Source organism: Daktulosphaira vitifoliae, unplaced genomic scaffold (genome assembly GCF_025091365.1).
Source record: "Daktulosphaira vitifoliae isolate Bord-2020 unplaced genomic scaffold, ASM2509136v1 Scaffold_1, whole genome shotgun sequence".
In the NCBI taxonomy this organism is placed as follows: Eukaryota; Metazoa; Arthropoda; class Insecta; order Hemiptera; family Phylloxeridae; genus Daktulosphaira; species Daktulosphaira vitifoliae.
The window spans coordinates 7577083-7604886 of NW_026099572.1; the positions used below are offsets into that span (position 1 = coordinate 7577083).

The 27804-nt window shown below is 26.6% G+C and overlaps 1 protein-coding gene across 7 annotated transcripts in view; it reads left to right on the forward strand.

Moving 5' to 3' along the window:
- Positions 1–25467, forward strand: part of LOC126894971 (neuronal acetylcholine receptor subunit alpha-7-like) — a 47041-nt gene extending 21574 nt beyond the window's left edge. Inside the window, exons 3-11 of one of the 7 annotated variants that reach the window (XM_050666370.1) lie at positions 1377–1421; positions 4952–5061; positions 5997–6177; positions 8212–8287; positions 12652–12846; positions 14517–14603; positions 18061–18147; positions 21568–21677; positions 21797–25467. In XM_050666370.1, coding sequence (XP_050522327.1) covers positions 1377–1421; positions 4952–5061; positions 5997–6177; positions 8212–8287; positions 12652–12846; positions 14517–14603; positions 18061–18147; positions 21568–21677; positions 21797–22339 — 1434 coding nt within the window. In that variant the 3' untranslated portion in view covers positions 22340–25467. Of the gene's footprint in view, positions 1–1376; positions 1422–4951; positions 5062–5996; positions 6178–8211; positions 8288–12651; positions 12847–13901; positions 14097–14516; positions 14604–15957; positions 16042–18060; positions 18148–21567; positions 21678–21796 lie in introns of all 7 variants that reach the window. The other 6 variants (XM_050666366.1, XM_050666368.1, XM_050666365.1 and 3 more) reach the window with 6 other exon arrangements.
- The last annotated feature ends 2337 nt before the right edge of the window (positions 25468–27804 follow it).

Consider the following 27804-nt stretch of genomic DNA (forward strand, 5'->3'; position numbering starts at 1 on the left):
ATACTTATATGAAAATAGTGATCTTAAATGTATGGCAATCTCATCTAGATGATATATAAAAAAAAGAGTATAAAATATAATTAATCACAGTCGAAAAAAAAAACAAAAAGAAACAAGATATTTCTTAACTTTAAACAAAAAAATGATGTCCCATTAGTATCATTTTGCTTTTTGTCTTATACTCTAGAATTAAGTCAATGTAATCCTTTTTTTCTATTTCTTTGCTGTTTTCCTAATTTTTATCAATAAAATTTATCTGAAATATTGTTTTTTTTGCTTTGTCTAGATCTTTGTCATGTATTGTATTTCTTATTTTTTCATTTTACAGTTAATCTTTTCTTAAATTATNTGTATTGTATTTCTTACTTTTTCATTTTACAGTTAATCTTTTCTTAAATTATTTCAATTTACACTAGCTTTGTAAAAATTTAATTCATGATAATTTTGACAATTAAAATTAACCCTATATTTAATTTTAAAATTGTTAAGTCTTAAGTATTTAGTACACTTTTAAATAAGATACTTAGGAAATTTCAAAATTATTATATTTATTTTTGGTAAAATAGATTATTAATGGATATTGCATTCTCTTTTTTCATAAAACTTGTTAGATTATTTTAATTTTAATATTTCAGTTATGTTCCATTGTATTTAAAAATATTATAATAATATAAAAAAAATTATAATATTATAATAATTCATAATTTTTATGAAACCATTTTTGAAAATTCCTAAAACACAACAATTTTTACGAATTAATTCGATATTTTATAGTCTAGTCCATTTAATTTTCAATAAATACCTATCAACTATTATGACTAATTTGCTTTATTTTACTTTTTATACTGTTTCATTCAAATTCAGCAAAAATTCTAACACTGTTTCAATAATTTTTCATATATTAAGCAATTCGATAACTATATATTTTTTTGTTTTTATGCGATATAACTTATTTATGGCATCTCTATTTTCAAATGATTTTACAAATAAAAAGCTACTTAAAATTTATACATTTATTCATAGAGTATAAACGACTCTCTTGAAATATAAAAAGAATATAAATTTAAAATTCAAATATATATCATCCAAAAAGGTTAACAAATAAAATATACATAATTGCAAAAATACCACATATTTAGTTACAAAACAAGAATTCTTTCACACATAAAAAATATTATTTTATTTAATATAATGTTATTTATTGTTATTGCTATTATTTTTAACTTATAGATAAAGAAAAAATTCTTTGTAATTCACATAAAAAGTGCATTATATATTGGAGATTTATTCGTATTTACGTTACTAATTATAACAATAACTTTTAAGTTAAAAAATAATTAATATAGAAGTATAATAATAATAATTTTTTTTTTTAGAATGAAAAAGATCAGTTGTTAGTGACCAACATGTGGCTAAGACTGGTGAGTATATGGAAATTTAAATCAAATATTATAATAATTAAATTGATTTTAAAAATTCATAATATTTAATGGACAGAACTTTTATGAAATAATGTGAATTTTTTATAATTAATAAGGTGACTTGAATAATTGAATTGGGAAAATCTCGTATTTCAACCCAAAGTAATGGGGTTAAATTTTGTTGTGCATTTATAAATACAGGATAATTAAAAAAAATCGTTTTGAACGTTTATTACATTGAATTTTTACACAAATAAAACCATTATTGTTATGTGTTTGATATTAAAATTTAGATCAGTCAAAATTAAATATTAGTCTTCACCAACACATTTTAAGTTTAGAAAGTAATTGTTAACTTAACAAGTTCTTTAGTAGTTAGTTAAATTACATATAATATTTGTGTAGCGTAGTAAATCAAACAGTCGCCGCCTTTGAGCTGATATTCAGCTGCACTGTTTGCTATTGGTTACCGGATGGATGACCATATGGTAACATTATTAGTGACACACTTCTTGTTCCCTGAGCTATAATAAAGTTCTGATAAGTGACAGCCGTGGTAAAATTTTTGTAAAATCGTAAGTTAAAGCTGACCTCAGGTACATTTCGCACAACTCAAGCTACAGCTAGTAACTAAAAATGGAAGCTTTTAATAATATGGTTTTCAGATAAGTTACCTGTCTTATATAACGATGACATTTCTAATGGGCTAACTAGAATTTATAGTAATTATGGTATTACATTAATTAACATCTAAGAGTAATAATTCAAAAGATTTATTAAGTAACCCTAAAGATTAGTAGAAGATAGGGGAAAATTGAGTAATTATAAACTATAATATAAAAGTTGACAAATGTTACTTATGGAAAGTAAAAAATTATTTTTGTGATGTACCAATCGAAATATATCGTATACATGATTTTTTAGTATTTTTTTTGTTTTGTGGTTTTCAATAATTACTTATTCTTTAATATTCAATTCTGAGATTGGTTTGTAGCAATTCTCCATTCTTCACTATTATTTGTTGCATATATTCCATTTGTAGTCTTCCCCTAGCATTTTTTCCTTCCACGTAGCCTTCTATAATTAATCCTAGCAACCCTCCATGCCTCAATACGGATATGTATTGATTTCCATGCAATCCATTAATTTCTTCTTTTCTTGCTGCTGCTTCATAAAGTTCTTCTCTTGGACATTCTTTCTAATACTTCCTCGTTTGTTACCATGTCCGTCCAACTTATTTTGAGCAGTCTTCTGAAACACCGCATCTCGAAAGCTTCTATTCTTCTCCGCTCTTCTTTGGCAATCGTCCACGTTTCGTTACCATAAATCATTATACTCTATACGTATGTCTTCAGGAGATTTATTATGGTGCGTATGCTAATATTTTTTGAAGTAAAAAGTCCTCTCTTTTTGTTAAACGCTATCTTAGCTTGGCATATTCGCTTTACTATTTCTTTTTTACTCGTACCATCCTTACTTACTATGCTTCCCAAGTATGCGAACTCATCTACTGGCTTTATTTCGTGATTATTTTGCAGATGTATTCTTGTTGTAATATTATTGCTTCTGCTGCATACGAAAACTTTGGTCTTTTTCGTATTTCTTTTTATGCTCAGTTCATTGAGCAGAGTTATTTCCATTCACCTCAGCATCTTTTGCAATTCTTCTTCATTTTCAGCTATGACTGCTATATCGTCTGCGAACCGTAGCATATCGATTTTCTTCTCATCTATCTTCATACCCAAATGTATTTTATCCCTTATTATGTTAATTGCCTGCTAGATGTTTGCGTTGAATATGCTAAGTGAAAGAGTGCAACCCTGCCTAACTCTTTTTCTTATGTGTGCTTCTTCCTCAGTTTCACAAATCGTATAACAGCTATTTCCATCTGGTATAGTTTAAAGAGTAGTCTCCTTTCAGTGTATTCTATATCCACTTTTTTAAACATCTTGAATATTATTGCCCAGTTAACATTGTCGAATGCTTTTTCTATATCAACAAAAGCTATGTATGTAGGCTTATCTTTTCTAATTCTTTTTTCGACAATTATTCTTAAAGCCAGTATTACTTCCCTTGTACCCATGTTTTTTCTGAACCCAAACTTTTCTTCTGACAATATGGATTCAGTCTTATATTCCATTCTTCTTGACATAATTATTGTCATTATTTTTGACACATGTGTCAGCAAGCTAATTGTATGGTACTGATCATATTTGTTTGCGGTTGCTTTTTTCGAGATATGAATAATCTTCACTTAGTAAAGTCTAGAGGAAGTTCTCCTGAGTTAAATATCTTCTTTATGAGTAAAAAAGCTCACTGCCCATGTTTTCGCCAGATTCTTTCCAAAGTTCTGCTTGGATTTCGTCAATTCCTGCAGCCTTCTTCTTTTTCAGGTCTTCAAGTGCTTTATCAAATTCTTCCTAAGTGCACTATAATATGAGCTATTATCCATTACATCTTCATGCTTAATTTATTGTCCCATGAATTCTGGCCCCTCATATAGCTGTTCTAGACACTTCTTCCATATGTTTCCTCTATGATTGTCTTCGTAAATAATTACTCCGTTGTTATCTTCTATTGCCCCCCTTTTTGGTTTATAATTATTAAAGAAATTGTTTACTGATTTATACAGTGCATCTCTGCTACCACTCCTTATTTGTACCTCTATTTCTTTGCATTTTTCCTCTAAAAATGTTTCCTTTGCTTCTTTTGACTTTCGTATTACAAGATTTCTTAGTTCTATGTATTTCCGCTGACTTTCAAGAGTAGTTTCATTTTTAAGCTTTCTTCTTTCTTCTATCATACTTGCGATCTCTGTTGTATTCATTCTTTCCTAGGTACTGTCGTTTTATTTTCTTTCAGAGTCTTTGATGCTGCTTCTGTCACTGTGCTTTTTATAATACCCCACCTATAGTTTATATCGGTTCTCTCATTTATATTTATATTGTTTATAAGTTCTTTAAACTTATCATTTGCCTTTTCTTCTTTTAATTTATTTTTATGTCATCGATCCTTTTTTCTCCTTGATACTATTTTCTTGAGCTTTAGGTTACTTTTCATCATTAATAGGTTATGGACACTATCTATGTCTGCTCCTGGGTAGCTTCTGCGGTCGTTTACTTGGTTTCTACATCTCTTCTTGACCATAATATAATATATTTGATATCTACCTATGTCTCCCAGCATTTTCCATGTATATCTTCTCCTTGGATGGTGATTGAAGTAAGTATTTGCTATTAATAACTTGTGTTTTGAACAGAAATCTATTAATCTGTCTCCTCTTTCATTTCGGCTTCCTAGACCGTAATTTCCTATTATGTACCCTAGGCTTTTTTTCCTACTACAGCGTTCCAATCACCCATAATTATAAGATTTTCATCTCTTTTAATTTTTTCAATGACTTTTCTAAATAATTACATGAAAGTTAAATATGCGCTATAAGTATGGCATGTTCATTAATATATTATGTTTCTTGCTTGAATAGTAAATTTCATCAAATTTTTCTAATTTGTAATAATTTATAATTATAGGAATGGAATGATGTAAACCTACGATGGAATCATAGTGATTATGGTGGAGTAAAGGATTTGCGAATACCACCACATAAAATATGGAAACCAGATTTGCTCATGTACAATAGGTGTGTATGAATATTTTTTTCGTTTAAAATATTAAGAATTCGTGGTGTGAGGTTTAGACAATAAATTTCTACTTTTTATACTAGTATAGGGCTGGCAGTAGTAGATTACGTATGCAACGTGGCCAAATAGCCGCAAGCGAGAAAACTTGATATAGTTCTAAGGTGGACGTAGATCGGTAGAATAGATTTAGCATTAGATTTGCGCTAAGGGAACAACCACTAGACAGTAAATGTATATGGTATGTTTTGTTGTTTTGGCTGACTTCCAAAGTAGTTGTTATGATATTCGTGGATGACATATTATTATAGCCAAAAATATTTCAAAGAGTTACTGAATTTTAGCCAAATACGATGTAGTTTTTATCAGATGAAGTATGAAAGAAAAACTTTTATAGTGAATATGAAATTTTTACTTATTGTTAATGTTTCTATCAAACGAGGAAATTAACAAATACATGACGAAGATAAAATTGTCAAAGAACAAACCGCACAGCACACAAATGCAACTATATTACACTAATTAAATATGAGATATCTGTAAAAAGTTCTACGGCTCCTCAACTAGAGACGCATCAGCGACTTTACGTCCTTTGTGTTTATATCTCTAGTTATTTATTAATTTCAACCATGTATAGTTGCTGTTAAATTCAAAAGAAACTTAGTAAAAGTTACATTTTTTTAAAAGATCTAACTTTTATGAAAAAACCATAAATTTCAATTAGTTACTAATAACAATATAAATGAGAACTATAAGATTAAATTAACAAAAAAACCATGTAGAAATAATTCAGGTTGGAAGTGAGACGGTTATATTTCAATAAAAAATAATTGTTTAATAGAGAAAGGTACGATTTTCAGTATTAAAAAAAAACTTCAGCGTGAAATATATTTATACCTAATATTTTTAACTGGTGTTTTACATTCTTTGTTTCTAGTGCTGATGAAGGATTCGACAGCACGTACCAAACGAACATCGTAGTGAACAGTAATGGTAGTTGTTTGTATATACCACCGGGCATATTCAAAAGTACGTGCAAGATAGATATCACGTGGTTCCCCTTTGATGATCAAAAATGTGATATGAAGTTTGGAAGTTGGACTTATGATGGTTTTCAGGTAAAATTGTTAATTTATAAGCATTTCACGTTTCAGTTATAGTATTTGATATAAATTTTTATATAGAAAAAGTAATATTTTCGGCTGAAAAATGTAAGTAAAATGTTTTACCAAAAAAATTCATATTGTAGAGGAGTATTATAGGAATTTGTTAATAAAGAAGCAGATAAATTTTTTCGACATTTAACTTTTAGAATGATTATGATTTAAATAAATTAAAAAATATTATATATGTGTAATACACGTATAAAATATAAAATACACATTGTGTATACTATATATGAGTTTTCATCTTTGAATCGAGTACGCCATTTATATTTATTTGAAAATTATTCAAATGTCAGTCATTCTCGAAATTTAAAATTTAGAAAATTTTCTATGTAAATAATTGTACTTAAAGCTTATCGAAGCTGAGGGGTATTGGTTTTACCACAATTTGCGTTTTTTTTTTGTCTGTCCGTTCAGAAAAATTATTAGTTTTCACCCAGTCGATTTTAATGATTTATACGGAAAAGGAACTATAGTTTGGTCTGGTTAAAGATATAACAATCGAAAATTAAAAAATACTTTCAATTAAATTTTTTTTTTTAATTATCATGAAATTGAACAGCCATCAAAAATGGGAAAAATTACAAATTGTTTTTGCAATAACTTAAAAAAAAAACGGCTGAATCTTTATAAAATTTTAATTTTAGGACATAAAAAGTTTTCTTTTGATATTCTATTCTTAAAAATCAAATGGAAAACTTAAATAAAGAAAGGGTTTAAGAGACGCGTGCTAAATTTCAATTTTTGAAACTGATTCGGTACGTTTGCATTTTATAGTAACTTGAAAAGAAATAAAATTAAAAAATGAAATTTTTAGTAGGAAATTAAGTAAGGTGATAATATTTTTTGTAATTCGAAAACAGATATTTTTAAACGGATAATGAAAAGGACGCTTAGAAGCAGTTTAAATATCTGACTTCTATTTTTCTTTATAAGTTACCACACGTAAGGAGAAGTTTGATGTTGTTACTCCTATGAGAGAGTGAGGTTCAAGAGTTCAAACAATAATGCAGCACAATGGAGTCAAAATTGAATTATTCCTTATATTTCATTTTTTAATTAGTTAAAAGGATCATATGCTGTAACGTGTAATGATGTACTTTGAGTGGCGTTTTTCTACGCCTCGCTTGCAAGGATTTTTGACCAGAGTAGACCGAGTTGTTAAACTCACGCCATGCTTCTAAGTATTATTTTCCCTTTAATTTTATAATTAAGTATTCATCATTTAGAATACTTTATTTCCTAAAGCTCAACTTTCTAGTTAGCAATGAATCTGCTAAATTATCAATAAAATAATGATTTTATCTTACATTGTTTGTCTGTCTGAAATTTCTTAAGATTTGAATATGGGTGTTTACGAATTTTTTTTAGAAATATTTTATCTTCTATTCACACGAGATATAAAATAAAAACAAACAGAGTTTATCTTTATTTAAATAACATAAAAAATGTTAGGCAAAAGACTTTAAATTAAGTAATTGTTCGGGAACACGCAACCTCTAATACTGGTGTGTTATATTTTTACGGATGTTCAAATCGTCAACGTATATATCCCTAAATAGTACTAATTATCAATTTACAACTTCTAATGTATGTACTTCATAACAATTTTTAAAATTAATATTAATATCGTAGATTTAATATATGTTAAAAAAAATTAAAATTAACTTACCCTATAATTATGAAAAATTCATCTGCCGTCAAATACATAAAAAATCACGATTTTTTCTGCATTATTACAATATGTCTTTAAAATTATTTTTTTTTTAGTTGGTCTCATATGAAATAAATAATAAATATGCAGTCTAAAAAAAATATTTAACTTAATAATTATTAAATCCAATTATTGGATCTTTTTGTTTTTTAGCCAGTTAAAAAACCATATACGTTAAGTATTTTAATACTCGAAAATAATCAAAATATGTTAATACTTTAATTGAACTATATTAATAATTGTTATAATATTATTATTCTTGTATTATTTAGCTGGATCTTCAACTCCACGACGATGCAGGAGGGGACCTATCTGGTTTTGTAACTAACGGTGAATGGGACCTACTCGGTAAGCAAATTAAAACTTATAAAATTGATAAATTTTACTGGTTTGATTTTAATTGTTATTTATCAATATTACCTTCCATTGTTTTACAAAAAATTATAATAAAATGTTTTATTTGAGAGACAAAAGTCGCTATAAATTATTGTATTGTGGGTATATCTAAAGAGTAATTGATTTATCGTTTATCATCAGATTTTTTCTAAAATAATAAATATATAATAATAACCCTGTGATGCTAATAAATACTCTTGAGTTTTTATTTAAATTTTTTTTATTTGAATATAACTAGTAGTTAATATTTTCTACAACAAAAACATATCTAAGTTAAGTCCTACTGTTTCATCACAATTTTTGATATAATATTGTAAATGGTTCATACTATAGAAAAGTTAACTCAAAATAATGAATTAAACTTTTTGTGTTCGTTAATTATAAATCATTTTACAATATAATTATAGAAAAATTTTCAGTGAACAAATATTCATGAACTATATGAATGGAAAATCAAAATATAGGTAAATAAAGAAAATTAAAAGATAAAAAACTTTTTAAATTTAAAAAGTGTTATCAAACGGTCATTTTCTCAGTTGGATCAATTTCTAATATCCACAATAGTAATACATGTATGTAGCCATTTAAAAAAATTAATTTCGTATAAAGGATAAGGAATGTATATTATTATTTTAGAAGATATCTAGATAAATCACTCTGTATATTAAACTTTTTTGTAATTATCTCACAACAAACTTTTTAAAATGAAATGTTTTAATCTATTTATGTGATATGATATAAATTAAACTGTATATATTATCAGTTATCAACTGAAAAACTTACATTTTTATATTATTCTGTAACATAGTTACGCTTTTCTTCTGGCGGAGCCCTTAAAATAAGAAAATTTGTCACTATCCTCTCCAAATAAAAATTGTATCCTCATTACGTAAAATTTTTTTTATGGGAAGAATGCCCCACCATAACAACGCCAATGATCGATTGATGTAACAAAAAATAATGTGGATATATTTTAAGTATTTTTGTCTCTAAAATAATCATGCGTTTGAAAATTTATTTACTTAATTGGTATTTAAATGGGTTATAAACTATCAACGATTAGAAAAATGAAAAATATATTTTCTTATTTTAACTTATTCCAAAGTATGCATACTTACTTAAGAAACCTAAATGTATTATTTTTTTATAGAGTGGAAATCATGTTTATATTTACTTGGATTAAATATAATAGTGATTTAGCACGTTTAAAACATCAAAATTAATTCTAAATTCATTTATTTACACTCAATTAATTGGTATTTTATAATTTTACATTTAAACAGGTAGTGAAATCATATTTTAGTTACCTACACTGTTAGGAACATATTAGTAATAATTAGTATTATGTGTAGAGTTCGCTTTATATTACATTTATTTATATTTTATTTACTGTTTAACTGAAACATTTAATTTTTTTTAAATAAAACTTAAAAATAAAAAGTCATAATAATATATTTATATAATAATTTTGTAGATAATTTAGTGAATTTCATCATAAAATATATGTAAGTTACAAAATATTTTGTTTAAAAATCATTTTTAATAAGAATTTTTATCACACACAAAAAGAGTTAACAATCTAAAATGTATGTGTAAAAATAAGTTTTAATTTTTTTTTTCATACGTTGAATGAGTGAGTAATTTTACTTTTTGGTGTTTCAGTTAAACACACTATAAATTTTGATTATTTAATGAGTATTGAAAAACCTACCAATGGATAACAAAAAACTTGATATCTATTTTTATTGATTTTTTATAGCACAAAAAAATGTATGAATGACGATAAAAAAATCAGTTTACATATTTTTAAGGATAATACAACTTTCAAAATATTTTTTTTTATTGAAATTATTTATTATAGTCATTGAATTATTTTTCTAATTCTGTATTAGTGTATAGGTAAAAAAGGTAATGCTTTTATAAAATCCCACAATCCTTTTATTCCTCATACTCTATCATCCATAAAAAAACTGCTTAAATTAAAAAATTCACTAAATTTAAGTGAAATCTAAAAAAGTTATATAAATCATGAAGACGTGTAAAATTTTATAATGAATAACACTCTAAATAATGAAAATCAGCACATTTTACTATATGAAGCATGTAACATGATCTTAAAATCATTTTTGATAAATTTATTATTAAACGAGGCTTTTATTTTGAAAATACAACAATATTTTATTTTACTTAATACTCTTAATTTAATTATTTATTAATTTTACTTTTTTATAAAAGTAAAACTATATTGAAATTAATATAATATTTTTTTTGAAAATTTATATTAATTTTTTCTTTTTATATCAATAAAGAAATTTAATTATATAAATATTATATGATTAACATCATAAAATATTATATAAATATATAAAGTAAAAAATGTATAGTTAATCAATATGTAGAATAGAAAACTTTTAACTAGTTAATAATATCTTCACATGTTTAACAGTTATTAGCTCGTCACTTATACATTTTAATGTAAATACTCTGAAAATGAACTTTAACAAAGTAATAATTTCAATAGTTTTAAGTTAAAATTATTTGTAATTTCATTCATGTTCTATTACTAATGATTTAGCGATTAACCGTAAATGTAGCATGTACACTGCGATATGTCATGATAATATTTAAAATGAACATTTTTGTAAATGCATGATTAATGTTTTTTTTTTATTTATTTATTAATTTATTTCATAGTTGATTGCTAGCATTTAAGAATTTTTTTATGCTAAGTACAACTACTGTGGCTTGGTTTTTATTTGGTTTGCATAAGACTTTGGATATTTGATTACTAAAATACTTTATAAGCATATCGTTTATATAATACTACGGTTCTATATATAGAATATGCATATACTATATTATATACATATAAATAAAATTGTAACATTAAAGGACCATCAGTTTAAACCAAAATAAACTTAATGCTTCACATTTAAAATATGGGTAGTATACTTAACTTAGCGAGCAACGAATTGCGCGCCTCCGTGCGAAAGAATTGGGGTTCAATTCTATTTTGCTGGACTTTGTAAGTTTTTTCGTACTCTTTGGCACAAGTATTAACATTTAGATAGGTGTTAAAAAATACTTGAAGAATAAAAATTATAAAAAATCAATTATTACTTTATCGTTACATCTATACACTTAACCACTTTCAGAGACTTATAGAAAATTCATAAATCATAGACCGCAATACTATAATAAAATTTTACACATTTAAGCGCCGTTGGTGCTGTAAATGAGTCTTTTTCGATAATATTCTTTTTAACTTATTTGTATTATATTTTACATTATTGTAAAATGGTTATGAATTGTTGATCAACAAGTAAATTATTGGTTTTTTCCAAATATATCTATTTAGCTTCTTATAATATGATCAACCGTATTTAGAGATATGGTCTACTTCGAATAAAAATTATCCAAATTTATGTTTTCGAGTTTACAAACGCTATTGGGTTAAATTTATACTTGATGGCAAAGTTGAGCCCTTTTTACGGTAATTATAAAAAGTTTTTTGATTAAAAATTTTTCTATTGCATCCATAAGTAAACATTTTTAAGGGGAGGTTATTATTTTTAATTTTTGAAGAACAAATATATATATTTAAAAAATCTTTGATTTATTTATTATCATATGACTATCAATCAAATAAGGATATTTATTTTCTCATCATAAAATTTCAATAAATATTCATTACTTGGAATGATTTACAAAATTGATTAAATATTCATAAAAATATAATTAAGTTCTATGTTTTTTAAGAATATACTCAATGGTAATATATAGGATAGTAATCCTGTTACTAAGAAAATTATTTTATTATATCACTAAACGCTGTAAACCAAGTCCATAAAGAATAGATAGAGACAGTGAATTTTTCAGTAACAATTCCGATAAAAGTTCATGCAATTTTATCATAGTTTTTGTATCAATCCTCGTTTCTCATATGTTCTTGTTTTAGCGCGTAGAACTGACACGGATGACTACTATTATCTAAAAGATTAATAATGACGGGGGAAAAGAAGACTATACAGCTATTTTATAAACGTGTCACACTGTTTGGGGATAGTATCCCAAGTGATTCTTTTGTCCATACTTCAATCAAGAAAATAGTATTTAAGAAAAAATATGGGTATGAACATTTTCCGTACGGGGAAAATGCAAAATTAACTGACCTGATGGTCCCAAACGTTACAAAATTCATTAAACATGATTTTTTCATAATAAATAAATTATATAACGTCTAAATAAAAACAATTACTAAATTGATGTGTTAACTTTTGTATTTGATTCCTTCACTTGACCGTTCCTTTTGACAGGCGTACCTGGCAAACGTAATGTGATCTACTACAGTTGCTGTCCTGAACCGTACATAGACATTACGTTTTCCATCTTAATTAGGAGACGCACTCTGTATTATTTTTTCAACCTGATAGTTCCGTGCGTGTTGATTGCGTCCATGGCAGTTCTAGGATTTACTCTACCGCCGGATTGCGGCGAAAAACTATCATTAGGTAAACCAAACTATATAATAACTAATTAGCTATCTGTTTTATATTTATTTTTAATTTTACAATTTTTATGCGCGCGTTATTGAGCTTGTTATGCAGTGAANAATATTCATACAATTTTTATGCGCGCGTTATTGAGCTTGTTATGCAGTGAACTTATATGGCATCGAAAAGGGTTGTTATAGGCTATAAATATATACTGAAATAAATATTGTAACAATTAAACTTGTCATATTGTGCTATAAAAAATAAATATACGTAAACTAATTTATGTTGTGTTAAGCTGTTCAATTTGTACTTAAACGCGTAAAAAATATAATTAATATATTTTTTTTTATGTTACATTGATATGTTCTTACAGTTATCAACAGATCACGCCTATTTTGCTGAATTAAAAAACAATAGTAATAATAAATATTTAAAAATAACTCACGACCAGCATAAATTGAAAAAAATCGTTTTATTTGAGTCAAAGCCATTATTTATTTATTTATTTTTATTTTTTTGTAGTTTCATCAGACTTATCCGACCTTTATTTATATTTAATATTCGATAAATCATTCAACCCACCAAAATATCACGGAGAAAAAAAATCTAATGCAATATTGATGACAATGATAACCTTTCAAATGATTTATTGATTTACAAAATTGTAGTTTCGATAGAGTTATTTCATTTATATTATGAAATTAAGTAATTTAATGTTATAAATTAGAACGTTAATAATATTAAGTTCATTGTTTGGGATGACCTAACAGACCCAACCCTGTTGAATATTTCTGAAGTCCTCCGTACATCAGTCAAAGAATCTGAGTAACTTTACGCTTGTAAGTCTATCTTTGTAAAGTCAACAATCTAAGCGTAGTAACTACCGATAACTAGTTTCAGTTAGTACTAAAACATGATAAATGTTTGTAAAAAAAATTGAGCTTCAAGCGAAATGGGCGTGACCTGTTTAAGGAAAATGTCTTTTTCCTTTGATACATAAGATATATAGCAACATTAATCTGGAAAGTAAGCCGGAGGCGGTGCTTGTTTTTGAAAAAAGTTTTTTACAGACTTGCAAGCTCAGAGAAGTTTGAAAAACTACGCTTGTTGTCCGAATCCGTATGTGGATGTTACATTTACCTTGTACATTCGTCGTCGAACCATTTATTACCTCGTCAACTTAATCATGCCGAGTGTCACACTGGCCGTAATGGCCATGCTAGGATTCACTCTACCATCGGATTGCGGCGAAAAAATGACTCTAGGTACAAATATATGAAAAATTCAACTCTGCAGAATTACCACTATGATAATAATAATGACATGTGTATACATAATAGATATGGATACGTAGGTTGTTGGCGCGATTTATTCCCTTTGATTCTGCATACCCTTCGATGACCAATAAAAATAATTAAGTAGTTATTACTGCTTATTTATCATATACGTACGGTAAATAAACTGTACGCCATAGCTTACAAATAGCTATTGAAATAGCTTACTAAATAAATGTGTGTTGTAAAATAGTCGATGGTTGTTCAGATATAAATTTATACATACTGAAAGGATGAAACGACCATTTTTAATAACATTGATTTGATTTTGTATTTATGTATTTTTCATAGCTTATTTAATCTTCTTTTTTAACTACAAGAAAAATGTTTTATAATTTTATTTAATTAAAGGTGTAACGATTCTTCTGTCGTTGACCGTTTTTCTAAATATGGTGGCCGAGACTATGCCGGCTACTTCGGACGCAGTTCCTCTTTTAGGTAACTCATATCCATCGGTTATGTTGCAAAAAGAATTTGTTTTATGAAGTTTCAAATTTCAATGGTTACATAACTTGGCAAAGGAGGGCACACAAAACAAAAATTATTTAGCAATACAATTTTTTTCACAAAATATTTTACCTTTTAAGTTAAAAGATTTATTTTTCTTGTATTTTATTGTTATTTCTCACAAACATATAGGAGCCAAAAAATATTTAGTTGGCTACTCAGTTTACAGTTTTGTTGGTATTACTATTATTATTTTAATTTAATACTTTAACTTTTATTTTTAATATTTTATTTTTTGACAATATTATTGGTCAATTTTCAATACGGGTTATTTAAAAATTGTAAAATATTTATTTTTTACTACACACAAAAAAATTAAGAAATATTGACCTCTCCACCAGTACCAATTTTTAGTTTACATTAAAAAAAATGTAAATATCTAGTAGTTAGATATGAGTGACTATAAATTATGAAATAGTAAGTTTATAAAATAAATTAGAGTTTTTCTTTTTATTTAATTGACAATTTTATTTTTAGCTTTATACGCTAACATTTGGAATGTATTAATAACAATTACAAACATTATTGCCATAACTCAAATTAAAAATTCAAAGACCCATGAGAATCACTCTGCAGCAATACCTTCTCTGACGTTTATAATTATTTTATGACTCTAACTTCACATTATTAAACATCTCGAGGGAAAATATTAGCGAAATGCAACTTAAATTATATTATAAACTTAATATCTCTATGATATAAATGTACATATTATAGTGAAGTGATAATTATCAAGGATAATGTAGACATACAATTAGAGGAATGTATAGCTGCTATTTTCTAATTATAATATAAATATTTAACTATTAGGCTTTAAAATAAAACAGTGATAGATTAGTAAACTTAATATATTAGTTTAAACAAGTGCAATTTTCATGTTCTCGAGATAATTTTGAAAAATTATATTAAATAAATTTTATTTATTTATAATTTCATTTATCCATTACTAATTTGAATGATTTTATTAGAAAATAAATCTTAAAAAGTAATTTTATAAATTAGAGTATTCTTTGAATTAAATTTTGCATAATCTTAGAAGAGCTGGAGACCGGGTCACAAAAAAAAGAATAATAATAATAATGAGAAAATGTATAGTCCACTGAACAATAATGATTTTTTAAATTTTTTAACTATCAATTATATTGAATGGTGAAAAATGTTATTATTAAACTACTTGCGCCTTTACTCAATATACTATGTTTAATTATCAATTAATATTATTCATTGGTTCTCCAATACTTTTGTAATCTCTTTAATGATAATATTTTTCAATGTTGATAAACAGGAGTTACAGTTTTGCTATCACTTACATTCTTCCTAAATATGGTGTGCGAAACAATGCCACCTGCCTCTGAGTTACCGTTGATAGGTATAATGATCAATTATTATAATATTTTTTATGATGTATTTATATTTAGTTTTTCAAAATATTTTTGGGTTTGTACTTGGATGGCAGTGGCAATACCTTTGGGGACCATAAAATTGAAAATTAAAAAATCAAATATATCGTAAATTATTTTTAAGCGCCTTTAACTTATATGTAAACAAATTAGTATAATAATTTAACCATAAAAAAATTTATTATTATTGTTTTAACTAACATTTTAGCTATACAATGCTTGGTTGCTTATCATAGTGTCAGTATTTATTTTTTAAAGTTTATTTTTTTTTATTGTTGTGACCGTAAACAGTTTTTTTTTTGCTTTTTAGATAATAGATAACTATGCTTCATATTTGAAATATTTAATATATTATTAGAGATTATATCATAGACATTCATTTGTGTTTATTTAATTTATAATTTGGCATAAGATTTTTCTTCAAAATTTCATTTTTATTATTTATTATGCTTTTATCGTAATTATTTCAAGTTTTTTTGGAATATTATATTTTATATTTTTTCTATGAATTATAAAATGGCAACAAATTATCACGGGTTTTTGCTATCCCTTTAACTAATCGCTATCTCGATATATAAATTACTGTATGTACATTTTCAAATTTTAAAACTTATATTATCTAAAGAGATTAACTAAATTATATTTCATCTATCTGAATGCACACTGTAATATTTAGTACTATAAAATAAATATTTCAAACTCATAGGCTAGTTTAATATTATGATACGTAGTTATAATAATCGATCAAATGGGTTGTTTATTGCCTATTTATAAATATCATAGATGTAATCTGTATGGAGGCTCATGTTTTTTTAGTATGTGAATGGTTATTTGTACAGTATATATTAGATTGTGCTTTCAAGAGTTACATAATTGTGCCTGACACTGATCTCTCACTTTATTCTTTAAAGAAAAGTTGGTTTATCAACTAAATTCTATAGGATAGAATAAATTAGTTTAAATATGACATTAGATAATTATAATTCTGAAATCTGAATTGTTCGCTTTTCTCAAATCCTACTTAAATTAATTTCTAGTTTAAAGTAAGTACGACCTGTCGAATATGTTATGATTATAAAATCTCCACGCTGTAAAAATAGTTTAAACGTGAGGTGTTGTCATTTAGATGGCCACCGAAAATTATTTTTGCTTGTTTATTGAATTAATGCTAAAGCAATAATAATATCCAACATTAAAGTTATCACATTAGAAAAAATGTTGAAATACAATTTTTTTTCTATATTTAATGGTTTTATTTAAGATGAAATTTAATTTAAATTATTATTATTTATACAACTACTGAAATATTTTTCTTTAAAAATTTGATTCATATTCTTTTATTAAAACTAATAGTGTGCATTTATATGTATAGTATAAAACTTAAATAATTTTACTCCCATCATTCGATTTAGCCATTTAAAATTTGTACCCGGTCTCCTAAATTACTTCCAAAAGCAAAAAAGATAAGACAAAAACTTTTGTAAAAATATAAAATCTCGAGGGACAAAAACCCAGTGAACTAAGTAGACACAAAGTAGGTCAATATTTTTTTTAAGTAGTAATACTAAGTTTGTTGTTCACACTCGAAACAGACTCGTAATAAATCGAATATTACTTTTATTTTCAATTCTTTAACACTTCTATCCCGGAAATGACTTTGTATTTAGTATATACAGTGTTATTAATTTTAAACTTTTTTTAGCACTACTTAAATTATTTCTCAACAATCTAACAGCTACTATTATAGTTATTTCTCACATTTTTATACAGTTATTAGTCACTAATAGTATAAGTATCTAAAAATATTTTCATTGATTTCATTTTAGTTATTTTTAAATTGTGTCAAATATTTCTAATAATGTCATAATAATAATATCATTAGACATAATGTATTATTATTGTTATTATAATTGTTACTATTATTATTATATTACTATTATTTTTATTTAATGGAATGTATTTGGTATTTGGCATTTATGTTGTTTCAGGGGTAACAATCCTCCTATCACTGTCTGTATTTTCACTCATGATAGCCGATGCCTTACCACAAACATCTGAAGCTATCCCCTTACTAGGTCAGGCAAAATATTATAAAAGAAAAAACAACTTAAATTTCTTTTAGGGTCAGAATAATACATAGTATATACATATCTATTTAAAATGAAAATGTATTTATTAAAAATGAAAACAAACTTAACTGAACTCAAAGTATGCAAAATTAAAATAATATTGTAACGTCTAATTTTAGTTAAAATCCATGATCAATTCAATAAAAATTAAAAAGAACTACTTCTAACAGAATAATTATTTTTTATTCAGTAATCTGATTGTATATTTTTCCAAAATTATCAGTTATGATTTCATTTAAATTTATGTAATTTTGTTAGAAAAGTTTAGCTTTATCCTATTAATTATAAAATTAGTATTTTCTATAAACGATTATAACAATAAATTATTTAATATTAATAATAATATTTAATTTTTTACTTGACACCTTTATACTACTCCACCCATTAGGACTTTCTCAACATTTTAAAAATAAAATAAAATCGTTTTATTATGATTGATGATTATGATCAATGTATATACTATTGTATTATTTTTACAAAATTTTGTGGTTTGTGTTCAGATTGTTCATACACTCTTTCTCGTATACACAATAGACCACATACATATTACTATAAATTATTTATTTTGATGTTGTTTTATCAAACAATATTATACATACATTTTAATTTACAGAAAGCTAATAAGCTACATGTTTTTCTATTGAGCCATATTGATGTGTTTGTGTATCATTAATTTATAAAGAGTCTAGGGAAATGTCTAATCAATTTTTCCAAAATATGTGTAATTATTTTAAAATGGTAGCTCTAAAAATTGTTAGAAAAAATTTTTAATTTTATGACATGAATAATGAAGAGGTTAATAATAGGGGAAACTTATTATAGAAATTAAATTTCAAAACCTTAAATATAAAATAATTTAACTATCTAAAGCTTAAATAGCTTTTCTCTTGAACGAATCAATTACACGATGAAAACATGTGAATTGTATACTTTTTATTATACTTAATGATACAATAAAACACAGTATAAAAATCATCCTATATTTTTGATATCATCAAAAACATCATAGTAGCATGCTGCCTTTCATCTATGTTTCGGAACTGTCACTTGATGTTCCTCGTGTTTCGTTGTGCATTTACTTAACATCTTCTCCATTATTGTTCCAATAAAATACCTAATTTTAGTAAAATTAAACCATAGAAATAAAATACAATAAATAAAACTAATTTGATATTTTAAATAAATAATTATATTTTAAGTAAACCATTTAAATTTTACAATCATAAACATACACAAAATAAAAATAAACAGTTTTTTTGTGATTGTGAGTGCGTGTTCTTCCTCGGTTATCACTTATACTATTATTGTAGTTTTGTTGTTGTTGATAATTTTATTTTGTATTGAAATTTTTTTTCATAACAGCTATCAAATCACTAATAAGTTAAAAATCTTTAATAAAAGATAATTCATGCAAAATGTTGTACCAATGAATTACAAGTCATTATTTTCTTTATTTACATACAATTGAATATTCACTATGTAGCCATATTAGTTAATTGCTAATACATATCATGGTAATATATGGTAAAAAACTTATTATTTTTTTGTTATTTATGCTATTGATGTATTTTTGTTGATTATAAGATTTTTTTAGGATCAATTTCACAAGTAAATCAGTTATTTCATGCTAAATAATATATAATCATTATTCGTGTAATATTTTAGCCACTTTATGTTATAATTTTTATTATTTGAATACCACAACCACTACCATCATTTTTATTTATTACTATAATTTTTTATATTTTTTTTTTCGCAAATATAATTTTAGTTTTTACAATTATTTCTCTTTATGTTGTGTGAAAACAATAAAACTGATTAAACCGACATTATCGCTTTAAACCAAATGGTAAATAATTACTTTTATATATATAATTAAAAACAATTATAATTAAATATTTTAAATAATTTATTATGTAACATTATTGATTAATTTCATTGATCATTACATTTGTGGGCCCCTCTGCCTCCAAGTAACAAAACCAGTGGTTTTTTTTAACTATATAGTAAAATTTATACAATTATATAAATTAATATACAAATCAGATTCAAATGAATCTAACAAAATTAATAAAATACATTTTATTACATTTTAAGCAAATATTGAACTAAAATTATGCATTTTAAAGATCTTGCAGATAAAAATAACTAAAAACTAAATGTATAAACTGATTTGTATAGTAATTGTAAACAAAATAACTCTCAAGACCTTAATTAGATTAATAAAAATGAATAAATTTGTGATAATTTCTAGCAGAACAGATATTAACAGTTAATTTCATTTTTAATTGAAAATTATAATATATTAAAGAACGATAATCCTAATTTATACTATCAACATTATAAAATACTTGTGGATTTGTTGTTGTAATTATTTATTGTTGATATAAAAATCATCAATCATTATTATTGTCGATAGTTTTGGTATTCTGGATGATAAATGTAAAATTTTTACATTCTACTTATGGTCTTAAGAGTAAATAAAATAATGATGATTTAAACAAGACGTAAATCTCAATAAATGCAAATTAAATATCATGTTTAACAACAAAATTCATTATGGTATTACTTGCATGGGTAATACATTATTTTCCTAACTATTTGAAACATATAAACTTGTCTTGTTTATGTCTGACTTTTTTGTATTTTCAAACAACTTATGTAGTTTGTCTAGAATAACTTTTTTTTTAATCATTAAACTTTTTAAAATTATTGATTTTTTCTAAAAATATGTTAGTATATTAACATAATGAAAACCTTTAAAACTCTAAAGGGTTATGAGGAGTTGCTCCATCACTGAATATAAATTACCTTTTTTGAAATTTTTATTCATCTATATGAAGGGTACACTAGGAGAAACAGTCATCTAAGCTACTTCTCACAATAATTAACAAACGTTGCCTTAAATAATTTTTCACTTAATAAATGTATGGATGTATAAAACACTTGATGTTGGAAATATGTTGCTCTCTCTATTCTTCGTACTATGAACTATAACTTCATACATAATAAAACTATTCCAATTAGAAATGTCGTTCATAAAGAATAAAATGTATTTTACAGTATAAGAACAAAGTAGATAAATTGTCAAAAAAATTATGCATCCTCTTGTCTCAGACGATGTGTCAACTCCACTTAACCCTATACTATTATGCTGTTATAGATGCATATAAACTAATTTAGTCGATAAATTAAACGATTATTTAAAATTAAAAGTTATAAAATGTATTATATTTTTGTTTTTCTAAGTCACTATTAAATTCATACTTGCACTTTAAAAGTGACAATGCACGATGCTTACGAAATGTGAAAAAATTAAATACCAATCCATGTGTATTAATAATTGTGTTTTAATATTAAAACTAGGTACTTACTTCAATTGTATCATGTTCATGGTGGCGTCATCTGTGGTTTCTACGATCATGATACTTAACTATCATCATCGCAATGCAGACACACACGTCATGTCTAAATGGGTATAAATTAAATCTGTTTCGATATTTTTAGAACTATTTTTTTAACGCACAATATTTCGAGACAATAATCATTTATTAAGAAATATTTAGAATGTCTGACTCTGATGTTTTTTCTTTAGGTAAAATTAGTGCTCCTTGTTTGGATGCCATACATTATGTGCATGACACGTCCAAACAGAGAGGATTCACCGAGCAAGCAGGAAAAAAAGTCAACAGCGTCTTCCATCCATCATCTTCCGGACCTGGAGTTCCGAGCCAAATCGTCTAGAAGTTTACTAGCCAACGTGCTAGACCTGGACGATGATCTCAGATCGTCTACCCGCAGCTATCCCGGGGCTAGGAGTCAAGTTGCGCCCATGCCAGAGCACGTGGTCGAGCAGCAGCAGCAGCACTCTACGGTAATTCACAGAGGTGGCGGTAACGCTTCGCAAATGGCCGCTGCTTCCTGTCTAGGTCCTCATAGGGAGCTATCGTTGATCCTAAAGGAGCTACGCACGATTACGGATAAACTGCGCAAAGAAGAAGAAGACGAGGAGATTACTAATGACTGGAAATTCGCGGCTATGGTAGTCGACCGCATGTGCCTGTATATATTCACATTTTTCACCGTGGCCGCCACAATCGCAGTACTTATGTCTGCTCCGCATGTGATTGTAACGTGATCCGTACGGCAGTGTTGTCAACTAAACGCCCTGAACACTACGAGTTCGTTGAACGGTATTTTAACACGATTTGTAACAGCGATCTGTCTTTACTTTAAACACAGTCATTTACTTACACTAGCGCAACTCAATTTCTCATTTTTATAAAATTTCAAGACAAATCCGGCACTTTTTTCAACAAAACACTTTCAATGTTTATAGTTCAAAAGTTATGGAGTATTTTATCTTAGAATTATTAAACTTAGAGTATTGAAACAAAGCACATTACATTGTTGTTAAAAGTAAAGTATTTTTTTTATCAAGATTATCATTTAAATTAACGCAATAACTTTGTACCGAAAAATAAAAAATCAATTTTATCAGGATCTAAAATTAACTTGACGTTCAAATGAAATTCGTTTTGAGTAGTGTTTTTAATTGGAAAAATATTGTAATGAAGTCTTGTGCAATGGCCTATTTACCAATAACAAAACGGCGATTTCTCTTTAAATAATACATGTATCATTTTCAATAATTATTCAAGTTAATATTAATTTTATATAAGTTAAATACATACATCGTAATAAAAAATAATCTCATTTACTATAATTTCCACGAAAAGTTATGCTTACGAATATTGAAAAATCAGTGCCATTGCTTAAAAATATTATTATTATTTAGTTAGCAAAGAATTCTATGTTACGTTGAATGACAAAATCTTGAGTCGTCTTCCGGTTCAAATAAATGTCATAAAAAGAAGTTCTATATATATTAATATAATATTTTAAACTGTAAATTATATTCGGTGTATTGTTTAGTTGAATTATATTTTATAAAATCAGCTACTTAGGATAATTTCTTAGACTAGAGTTGGGTATAAATTATATGTCTTTATTATCTTTGACATATTTTTATTATAAAGCTAATGATTCACTAATGATCGTTAATTTACAAAGTGTTAAATAACAATTGAGCTCAATTAAATGCTTTCATAAATAATGATAATTGTATTATAAATTGATATTTAAATAAAACCCATTAAAATATTGTATAGAGTTATTCATTGTTAAAAAATAATATACATATAACATAAAATTGTTCTATAAACGTGAAAACCGTTAAAATTATAACATGTGAGAATAAACAATGATTTTATTATAAAAAAAGATGTTTAATAATGATAAAAAATGTAAATACTTACTTTGTTATTTGTACGTTGTTATTGAATCTTGTTAACATAATTATAATTGATTTTATATTAATGTAGACAGTTTAGTAAGAATAATTTAATAATAATTATGTATGTATGCATAAATTTATAGGTTAATGTTTCGGGCATTTTATAATAAATTACATTTATATGAGCGAAAAAATTCGAGTACGAATCAAAAGACTTAATTTAATTTTTATCATGAGTCCATCAAAACTCATAAAGGGTTTAAATTAGTTTTGCACAAATCAGAACAATTGCCACATCCATAGATTATTGTATAAATTCTTTTAAAAACATCATTCACTTAAACCTATAATTATTCTTCTACTTGACATTCATTTTTAAAACTATCATCATTATGAAAATTTACCTCGTCATCTTTATCCCAATTATCAATAATTATAATCGTATTATTATTATTATTAATGAAATCACAATTTTTTTTGTTATTATTATTATTATTTTTTTTTTTAGAAAACTAATAGAGTAATTTATATATTATAATAAGTACTTGTAATGATAAATTAGAAAGAAAAAAATGGTGCACATTGTCTAAATCAATAAATTTTTACCTTCAATTGTAATTTATTAAAGCAAATAAAATTATTAATTTTAGTTAATTAATTTAACGAAAGCTTTTGTTAAGTGACGAATATCACTGTATTGTGTCAAAAAATGTCTTTGTTTAAAAGAACAAAAATACTGTTAAAGTAATAGCGATTATAGTATTATTCTTGGCTAAGATAATAATTATTATAGCATTACGATTTGACGGTTATATTGGAAAGAATATTATATTGCAATTTGATACACGACACTATCAAATTGTGAATTCGCTCATCTAGGCGCTGTTCTCTAAATTCGTTAAGTGATTAATTTTATTTTAAATGTTAACGATAAAATATACAAATCTAGTAAATTATAATACGTATTATATACGTACACAATACTGTGTAATATTTCACTATCATTAGATCATAACAATTAATAAGTTTAAAAATTATATAAAAAAAAAAACTTGGTTGCGTTTAATTTTTACTACTATTGCTTGTAATATTATTCATGTACTTCCAAATTAACACTATAAATTATTTTAAATTGTATTGATAATTTTAATCTGCCAATAACATTTTCATTGTATAACTTTTTAGCAGACAATCACTAAAATGTCTCACAAATGTTTTACGTATCATTCATCATGAATTTGTTCAGTTTTAACATGGATATGTTTATGTACATGTATTATTTTATTTTATAACAAAATAACATAATTAATATTATTAATGCTTATGTTACTTGTACTTTTCTTAGAATTATGTTGATATTCTACGTAAACACATACAGATGAGCTCACAGTTTTTAATTAATTTTAAAAAAATGCCAGTAATCAATAAAGTTTGTTTTTATATAAATTTAAATTAAGTGAGTTGATAATTGTTGAAACTTTATTTTACTGCATTTAAATTGGTTAATAGTGATTGTGTATAGTATTTTAAAGCATTATTTTTCATTTGAGTGCCTTTACAAATCGTATTAATGTTTTAATGTGTTTATATATTATTTAATTTTTTTTTCATAAATTTCCTAAATTTTACCAACATCACTTTTAATTTAAATAAGTATTTTGTTTATAATATCGTTTCTTCGAACTGTTTAATGTTGTTAAAAACAACTTGTTATAGTAAATAATTATTTTATTTGTTTAATGTTTATAGAAAATTGATTTGTGGGCCAACTCATTATCTCTAGGCTGATTAAACAAAATCAACTTTATAATACTATATATTGATATAAAACAATGCGCAATACGGTGTACGAAATATAATATAGATTTGCTCATAGAATTGTTAACTCTTGTATATTGTAGATGTCAAAAAAATGTTTCATTTCAAGCAATATCTACTTAAAATATAAAAGTTATAATTGTGTTTATTAAGCTGCATTGCTTTGGAAATTATTATTTGATGTATTTGCGTAAAAATAATGAGGTATAAAAGTTATCATCATATCAAATTTAACAACTTGCCATCAAGCCCATGAAAAAAACTTTTTAGCAAAATTGAAATATTTATGAAATGTTTAAAATAGTTAAATAATAATAATACTCGCCTGGTAGTTGGTCAGCATTGATAAAACCAATTGAAAGGTGTGGTCTAATCATCATTATTGCCGTCCCAAAACCGACATTGAATCCGGTGTAGTCCAGGTTAAATTAGGTATGCACTTTGGTGGTTTAACCGGTTTTTACTTATAATAAACTTTGTCAGAATTTTTAATCAGGAAAGTATTTTGTCGATTCAAAAAGTTCTATAATATTATTTTGTAAATATTGTTCACATTTTTATTTCCATTTAAACACCACAAGTTACACATATTACATCTATACCCACATTTTATAATGCTAGTTAGTCTTATACTCTTATCTACGAAAATAATATGTTTGAATAAATATACATCTATTTATTCCATTTTATGTTTTTATTACATAGTATTAATGATTTTTTAGCTTCGATGAGAAGCTGAGAAGGTATTGATTTAACTATGATGTGTTTTTTTTTTTTTATGTCTGTTGCCACTTTTTCTCAGCTCTCGCTAGACACCACGTTATTAATGCCCACTTTAAAACCTCTCTCGGTACTCTATCATACGCTTTCTCAAAATCTATAAATTGACGCGGTCGCATTGCACTTCCGGCTTTACCGCTGGATGGCGACTGCGACACAGCTACCTCTCCTCGTCCGACAGGTCGCGTGACGCCGAGTGACCGCGGGTGACGCGAACCGGTCCAGGCCGCCGGCCACCACATATACTACATATTATTATCGTCGTTGAACCATATATTGTCTACTTCCTTTTGGAATGAATATTGTTGTTTTAAGTTCTTATATATAATAGTTAAAATATATGCTAACATAAAGTTTAATAACTGTGTTATTATTATTATTATTATTAAATTATCACCTAACCACAACATTGGCGCAGTCGGAATATTTTTTTTGCAGACTAAGAAGTTATTAAGGTAAGTGCTAAATAATTAAAGCAATTATTATTTGTAGCACCCTTAATAAAATATTTGCAAAATAGAGAACCTACAGCTTTAACTGGCTAAAAGCGTAGTAAGTCCCAGAAAAAGAAATTTTTAAGACTTAATTAGCCATAAGCTTATTAATTTTTGGGGTTAAGGTGTATATAAGCTATATAGTTAGAGATAGACTTATTATACAGGAGAATTTCCTAACGTGGTTTGTGCTAAAAATATCTTATAGACAAGTCCACTTCCCGATCACGTGATCAGCGCATTAGCTTATCCCCATTGACCTACTTATCTGTTATTATTAGAATATCAGCACTCAATATGTCAGGTAAGAGCATACTTGAGCTGACGATAAGAGAGTTGCAAGGGGAGCTGTCACGACGGGGTCTCGCTACTGGGGGTTCTAAAGCCGACCTTATGGTTCGGCTGGAAGACTTTCTAAGCCAGGAGGAGGGGGTTAACGCGGCAAGCGTCAAATTTCACCCCGAAAAACCAAGTAATCCTCCACCCCAAGATGACGATATCCCTAACGGGAGGCCCGGGCAACCGGAAGATGACGATCGCCGTTCCGAAGACGACCGAGACAGCTGGTCACTGTCATATGATACTTATATGATGTTATGCGGGTACGTCGAGGATAATGCGAAGCGGAACGAGGAGCTAGAAGCAATAGTCGCCCAACAGCGCGAACACATTGCTCAGCTTGAGACAAAGTTGAACGACTTGATAAAGCAAGTCAACTTGTCTGCTTGCGAAGCACAGGGGGTACCTTGCAGTACCAATAGGGGAACTCTGCCGCCACACCACACGCTTAGGCGAGTTATAGCGGACAGACCCGAGAATTCACAACTCCGATCGGAAGGGGGTGAGCAGATGGCCGTCCCGGAAAATTCCGACCGAGCAGTTCGAGAGGACCCCCCATCCCCCCCACCGGAGCTTCGGACTGCAAATCAGTTCTCCGGTGAATTACGGGATACTTCGGCGGAACTATACAGTAGAAAACAGTTCTTCGGCGAAAAAATAAATTCGCCCCGTGAAAACGGCCGGTACCCCGGGTTACACCGACCGGGACCCCCCTACGCCGGTGAAAATTCTGTTTTCTTCGGTGGATTAGACCGGATTTCGGAAGAACAGCACCGAAACAGACAATTCTCCGGTGAAAGTTTCTGTTCTTCCGGTGTAAACAAAAATTCGGCCGGTGAAAGTAACCGGACGACCGAGGAACATCACCAGAACATA